General features: G+C 51.5%; 1 protein-coding gene across 1 annotated transcript in view; it reads right to left on the bottom strand.

The window, feature by feature from the left end:
• The window catches only part of MICALL1 (MICAL-like 1), a gene marked incomplete at its 5' end in the record, with an annotated part of 13,393 nt that extends 11,580 nt beyond the window's left edge, over positions 1 to 1,813 (bottom strand). Inside the window, one exon of the mRNA XM_010073583.1 lies at positions 1,765 to 1,813. Coding sequence (XP_010071885.1) covers positions 1,765 to 1,813 — 49 coding nt within the window. The remainder of the gene's footprint in view (positions 1 to 1,764) is intronic.
• Between the last annotated feature and the right edge of the window lie 5,895 nt (positions 1,814 to 7,708).

The raw sequence follows: 7,708 nt of genomic DNA on the forward strand, positions 1-7,708 counted from the left end.
CCTGACAGGCAGAGGCCTCCTAGATATGCTGCTTGAGTGGAAAGGCAGCATCAGAAGCAAGGCAACAAGTTGCTGCAGCTGCACTTTCCTCAAAGTTATTTCAGCTGGCTGTGCCCCTGCAGCTCCCACACGAGGGGTCTTGCCATTCAGCTGTTGCACTGGCACAGGGAGGGTAACTCTCACAAGGTCTCAGTTTTCACTGGAAAAAAAATCCAGTGCTTTTTCATCCTGTCAAACAGGCGCACCACCAGCCCGTCAGAGAACTGGCACTGTGAAGGGCCCAGGGCTGGCAGATACTTACAGTGACACAGCCAAACACCAGCTCTACTGAGCAGTGTCCCTGGCCACCCCAAATGCTCACCCCACCAGAAACACCAACTCTGCCCATTCTTTCATGCTCTAGGGTGCCATATCTTCCCCTCCCACTGTTAACATAGCCATCCCTGCTCAACAGCCAGCAGCCTGCCACCCACAAGCCACTTCAGCGCTCTTCTGTGTCTCAGTGAGCAGAAATGACCAGGACATTGTGATAAAAAGCACACAGCTCCCTACAGCTGCATACATGGCTGCTCGAAAGGAAGGAGTGAAGCAGGAAAACAGCTGTCTGAGAGCGTTCCACTTTGCCATGTATGTGGATAACTGGCTGTACACTGGCCATCCTGCTGTTGTGCTGAGGGAAGTGTACCCACAGTGATCTCCGAGGGAGGGAGGATGCAAGACTATGGCAGGGACCAGAGAGAAAGTGAGTCAGGAGGGGATGGGAGTGGTGTGGGCAGTGAATGGTGAGGCACCAGGTGCAAAGTGTGGGTAAAGACTGAGGGTGCCTGGTCTCTGGGGCAAAAGGTGCTGTGCAGGGTTTGGGATCTAAAAAAAACAATTGGAGAAAAAAATTAAAACAGGCATATGCAGTAACTCAGGATGTAAAATGCCCACTGTGGACAGCCCAGCTCTGCTGATCTTGGCTTTAAGATGGTTCTCTGGACTGAGCCTTGCTGGACACAAGGCTGCAAGCAGCAGGGAGCAACAAGAGACTCCAGCTTAGGGGTTGCTAATAGGGCAAGAAAGTTGTTGCATGGCTCTTGAACAGGAAAAGATAGCTGCTAATGGCGGAAAGGGGCCAATTGGTCTAGTAAGGGGCATGGCCAGGAGCCAACTGGAGGGCCTGAGTCCTGAAAACACAAATGACCTAGCTCAACTCATCTTGGGAGATGATGGCCCATGTCTCTCCATGGACTACTAGATGGAGTCTGCAGCAACTAGGTCTTTTTCTCAGCAAAATAACAAGGCTATTCCTGCTCTAGCGCTAGCCCTCACGTTGGGCATGTTCACTTTCTCCACTGCCTGCTTCTGCTGTTGGCTCCAGCTGTCGGCTCCAGCTGTCCCAAGGAGGAGGGGAATACTGCAGACCAGCCAAGGTCCAGCATAACCTTCCTTTCTGCTTATGTCTAGAGTAAAACTAGCTTCCTGCTTCCATTGTCTGCAAGTCTAGGACAGCTGAGATCAAGAAGATGTTGCACTGTTTTAATCTTCACCTGGGATGTTGTCTTGGCAACTATCAGGATAACCATCTTGTCTTCAGTACAGGCTGGAAGCTGATGTTTCAGATTCTCTTAGGTTTCCAGAGAAGCTCCTGCCTGTTACTTACAGACACAGATTTTTCTCATCCCCTCACCACCGTCACAAAGTCCTCCCATACTACATGACCTCCATCAAGTCATTCTAATGTCCCTTCTTCCTTTTGTGCACAGCATAACAGACACTTACCAAGCGGTTATTCTCATAGACATCATCCTTGGAGAGAGAATCGAAGTCTCTGAAATGAGAAAGCACAAAAAAACCCAAACCACTGTATGCAGGTTTCTCAAGACAGCCAGACCTCCTGGGACATTACAACTCAATATATAAGACCCTGGATAAACAAAGCCTTGGCAAAGCAGATTTCAGGTTGTAAAGAGACAAACAAACCAAAGGGAAATTGTGATTAAAAAAAGAAAGCAAGTCCCAAATGGGTGGTCACTAGGCAAGTAAAACTTCATTCTCTCCTCTCATTTACCCACATGTTCTGCCCTCGTAGTTACAGGCTACAGAAATACCAGGGACACATTTTGATTAGCACCACACACCCAAGCGTGCACCACATCACCCAGAACTTGCCCCTCCAAGGTCACCAGCACAACAGTGGGAGGAAGGGGGGGAGGGAGATCCCCCACCTCAAGAGGAAGAGCTGGTTGTGCCAAATCTCTTCCTCCCACAAGGACCCTTGGATGAACCCACCACCACCACCTCAAGGGACCTGAGGTCACCCCAAGATTTGGGGTGACACAGAAGGTCTTAAACTGTTCTTCTGTCCTCGATTCCCCCCCAACACTCGCAGTACACAGCAAACTGTCGTCGGCTGCAGCGTTTACAGCAAGGCAGCTGGCTGAATGCAAGGTGCTCGGGGCACAGAGAGGCACCCCAGCAGTTCCCAACCCCAACACATTGCGGCATTTCACTTGTTCCCCTGGATCCCCTCAGGGGATCAAATCAGCCTGGCCACAGGGACTGACTAGCCGTGTTCATCAGAGGAGGAGAGGGTGGGGGCTTAAGTGGCCTGCAAGTTTTCAACAGAAGAGGAAACATACAGGAAGGAGTTAGTTATGCCTTTTGTATGTGTGCATGGGTATAATGTGTGAAAACAGGATCACACTAAACCAATTACAGCCCCTTCCTGCCAAGGATCTCTTCTGTGTTACCAAAAAAAACCTCATACAGCAGCTTGGTGTGCCTGTCAGATGGATTCATGGAGGAGGACAGAGCCCAGAGAGGTTCAGGGTCAGGAGAAACCACCACAATGGCCCCAAAGTAGGTGTCCAGGCTTGGGAGACTGACCCAAAAAGACAATTCAGATTAGAGGGGGGGAGTGTGTCCCCCCCATCGCAAAGGTCATGTGCAGCAATTGAGCAAGATGGCAAATCCTCAGCCATACGCCCACGGAGAGGGTCTGCAGGAGCCTCCCTTCCTCCAACCCCATTTGGATTTTATTGCCTTTTCCTGTAACACCGACCCAGCCTGCCCCGGCGCTGCACCACAAGGCAACCAGCCCTTTCTCGAAGCCACTCACACGCCTTTCCCGATGCTGCAGAGGAAGTCTGCGATGAGCTCAGGAAGATTTTCCCAGCTGCCTGCACCACCATAAAATTACACTTCCTCTGTTCAAAAGCGAGAGGCTGCTGGTGCCGTTTCCTCCCCAATAAATGAAACTGCAGCCACTTGCTGCTGCTGGAGCAAATGCGGCAGATGGGCAGAAGATGGGCTGGACGTTCAGCTCTGTGTTAAGCACCTTTCTGAAACCACATGCAAATACCTGCACAGAACTCAGCCTGTTCAAAATACCACAACTTTTCCCTCTTACATGCTGGTGAGAAAAGGCTTCAGTCGCAGCATTCACTTTGATGTGAAAACTAGTGTCTTTTTTGGGTTTATGACTAGTTTCCACTGGGAGATGTTTTTTCCATAAGTTTGGTTTTGTTTTGTTTTTTTCCTAGAGAACTCCTTCAACTTTGCTGTATTTTTTTTTCCCTTTTAAAGAAAATACCAGCTTGGGAACACAGAAGAAGCGATGACAGCAAAGTTATATATCAACTGCCTTCTAAACATTCATGACCTTCATTTTGAATACCCTCACTTTCAGGACATGGCAGTGGTGCAGCTGGAAGCTTGAAGACTCCTTGGTAGCCTGGGCTGGGATAGTATTTTTTGACAGACAAAACATAACGTCCATTCCACTCTGCTCCAGCAAACCAAAGCAATTTTAGTAAACTAAGGCAAATCTGCCTGGGAAAGCAGATGCCAGCAGACAGAACATGCAGCTCAAGAGGTAACAGGGGAGCTCCCAAGCAGCGAGGGAATAGAAGATTTTTTCCACTAAAGTAGGACTGCAGACTCTCAGCTTTTCCCAAGATACTGAAGTCCATCAGTACGAGGCCCCAGGGATCGCAGTTTATTCAGTTCTTCTCTGCTGCATTTTCCACCTCCCTCCCCCAACAAGCCAAGCAGGACCGTACTGTTCTCCATCATGCCCGACATGAGCACTCCCACATGCTGCTCTGTCACGCAGCATCCCCACGGCTCTGGGTACGCACCTTGTACCAACACACAAGGAGCAGTCTCCCAGGCACGGCAGAAAGACACCCCAGACATGCCCCTTTCCTCTCTATGAACTGCCTCCTCTGCAGAAAGACCAGAACTTGCCATCCCGCAGCTCCACAACGTGTGGGTACATGTCACATTTTCTCACCCTGATCTCAGCAGCCTTTCATCCAGCCCTGCTCAGGCTCCTCTCCTGATAACATACCAGTCCGAGGGATTAGATGTGAGAATAGGCGAGAACCTGGCTATCCCAGCTGAACAACTGTCTTGACTCAGCAAACCCCAGAGCCGTAGCATATCCTGAAGTAATATTTCCATGAAAATAACATCCCAAGTGCTTACCTAATTAGATACATACAGAGCCACTAAGCACTCCGGGGTTTAGGGCAGCTGCCAGGGAGCACAGCAGACCCAGGGAAGGGGGAAGGGTGTGCTGTACAGCTAAAACCAGAGCAAATTCCTGGGTTCCTCAAATATAAATCATGAGCACTGTAACGGCAGCACCGTATAATAAGCTCTTCAGCTTTCCAGGTCTTGTCAGGGAAACGCAAGCAGTACATGAGAAGGAACAAATGAGATTTGTGATCCTGCCTTGTAACAGAGCTTGCGGCTCCAGGGACACAAACCAGAGTTTCTAACGCACAGCTCTCTCCTCCTGTTTTCCTCAAGCCTTCGTCTCCCTCTTGGTACTCGAAAGGCACGCGCCATGATCTCTTATTCTTCTCGCCCCAGAATGCCAAGAACCTCCCCTGAGCTCCAAGGGAGGCTGCACAGCTTGAGACGCTGGAAGATGCTTTTTGCTTCACTAAGCTGCAGCAAATGTCTTGTAAACACTAACTTCAGGCTTTAGATTTCTAGAGCACTGAGCAAACACTCATTAATCCCCACAGTCCACTGTGAAGTTAGCCTGGATGCCTCCAGCTTAACGGACAAGGGAAAAGAAGAGATTAAATATCTTGCCCCGAGATCACACAGCCAGCAGCGCAGTCAGAGGCTAAATCCAGGTTTCCCATTTCCCTGACTGGGAGAGTGAGGCAGCAAAACCAAGCGAGGTGCGTACTGCAGCAGAGCTGGAGTTGGGGACTTTCAGCCTCCCAGTGAAACATGCAGGTCCCACAGGCAGGCACCCCATCTGTGGTGGCCAGTTGAAAACACCTTGGCTGGATTCAGTAAACACTGACTGAGCACTTGCGGCTTTGGCTGCTTCTTTCAAAAAAACCTCTACGGTGTCCAAGAGCCCTGCAGGAGCTGCTCCTGGGGAGCATCCCTCCAATGCCACCTGCCTCATCTCAAGCAGACTGTGTTCAAAACAGGGGTCACACAGAAAACTGCCTTCAGCCTCACTTATCCATATGGCCTCTCTTTCCTTTTACAACAGCCTCTTCTTCAGTGTGTCACCTACCAGCACAGCAGTGCAATGGGGGTGTCACAGCTGCATCAGACAGCCAGGACAGACCAACAGCCACCACAGCTGCAGAAGAAAGCCCAGAGGAGCCGTATCGCACAGGTACATGAGAGAGCTCCAGCTCAGCTCTTGTATGGATGTGCTTGTCCCTCCCCTCTGTGATCCAAGGGGAAGCCAGCAGGAACCAGGGAACCAGCTGGGTACCGAGGAACTTCAGCCTTTGGGGAGCAGCACGGACGTCTCACGTGGGCCAGGAGAGCCTCACACAAAGGAAGACCATGCAAGGTCAGAAACGTACTTGCAGATCCCTGCCAAGTCTCATTACCAGGCTGACTGAAGGCACTTTAGAAGAGAAGAAGGGCAACTACTTTTCCTCTGCCATTAGGAGCTTTACTGCCTCTGATCCAATTTTCCCACTTCCAAATTGGGAACGGCTGAAGAAGCTGGAATCAGATGAAATGATGCTACTCTCCTGACTACCCTCTGGAAATCCTTCTGCAACATGCCATGTCCTTGTAAGGCCCTGGGCTTTGTCTCTACAATACAGCTCGTGCAGAGGAGCTGTGAAGGATATAGCTAGGACATCTGCCAGGAGCAGATTTAAGTCCACTAACAACTTAAGAGCAGTGGCTGCTACTTAATGGGATGGTAAATGGGAAACCATCAGGTGGTTTTCCTGGTGTTCATTGCAAGCTTTTCATGAACCTCTGCTTTTCAGTTCCCAGTTGCTGTGCCACTCACAAAAAAAAAAAAAAAAATCAGAAACAATAATTGCAACTGTTCCTGTCCTTAATTTCCCTCTTCCCCTCCAGCAGCTTTGTGACTGGGAGCATTTTCAAAGGCTCTATCCTAGCTGGTCAGAGCAAGCTACGCTGCCCAGAAGCTGCCGAGATACAAGACCACACAGCTCCCTCAAGACCCAGAGCCATGCAAAGCCACCATATGTCTCAGCTCTCGGCCGCTCCTGAACACCATGGTGAGGGTTTGGTGGCGGCCCCCTGAAACACATCAGGCAGCAGTTTGGTTCTAGCCCACCTGTTCAGCTTCTGCTTGTAAGAACATGAGCCTGTTCTGCCCTCTCACGAGCAACACAGCTCCACAGTGGTGTTACTGTGAACCCTCTGCCTGACAGAGATGGCCTTTTTGGTACTGTTGTGACAAAAGGCTGTCCCAGGGCTAGCTCATAAAAGAGGATTTGGTCAATTCAGGCCACCTCAGAGGAAGAACCACCAGCCCCGGAGCAGAACGTGACAGGGGACGCACCACCAGACTTTGCTGACAGGTGAGGAGCGTGTGCACGCTGGATGCACGGCAAGGTGGGGCGATGCCTACCTGCACTGCAAGGGCTACCAAAGATTAGAGCAGACAGGAGGCAGACTCCCAGCAGCACTGGGGTGCGCAGAGCTAGGTGGCAGGTTGGGGCAGATTCCTTCCAGTGGCTCAGCCAGTTTCTCCAGCCTGACACCATGCCCCCAGGCAATCCCAAACTCACGGGCTGCCTCTTTAAACTCACATTCCCCCTCAGAGCCACCCTGCAAAAGGGAGGTGGACAGAGGAAACTCAACTCAAAACCACTTGCCAGGGGAGGGCAGCAGGGCTCGATGCCCCTGTTGGTACGTGCTACCTCCTGCTTTCAGTGTGGCATCCACAGAAAACAAGCTGGAAACAAATGCAAGAAACGACCTGGTCTACGGCTCTGTAGGTTTTGGGGTGGCTGCCAGCGGGAAAGCCCCTGTGCCAGGCAGGATTCCGGTCCTCGGGAAGCTGGAACTGGAAGGCCGATCTGGTGCAGAGGTGAGACACCCCACGCCCAGCTGCCAGCATCATGCCTCCTCCCTGGCGGCACCGCTCCCAGCGGGGTGCACGGCAGCACAGGAGCTCCAGGCCGGACCTAGCCCGCCTCCAGCCCATCTTTGGCCTTAAACCACACAACTCCTGCTCACCCTGACTTTGGCAGCCCGTGAGTCCGGGTCAGAAGATCATTCACTGAAACACAGCATCCCTCATCCCCATCCCCAATTATTTCAGAAGGCGACAGAACCACTGATGTGTTCCTTGCCCCTGAACCTCCACCTCCACGCACAGGGAGCCCCTGTCCAGCCCGGAGCCCCTTCCTGCGGCCTCCCTCCCCCCCAGCCCCCCGGCAGCTCCCAAGACAGCGGCAAAGGGACA

This window comes from Pterocles gutturalis, unplaced genomic scaffold (genome assembly GCF_000699245.1).
Source record: "Pterocles gutturalis isolate BGI_N339 unplaced genomic scaffold, ASM69924v1 scaffold25197, whole genome shotgun sequence".
NCBI classification, from domain to species: Eukaryota; Metazoa; Chordata; class Aves; order Pterocliformes; family Pteroclidae; genus Pterocles; species Pterocles gutturalis.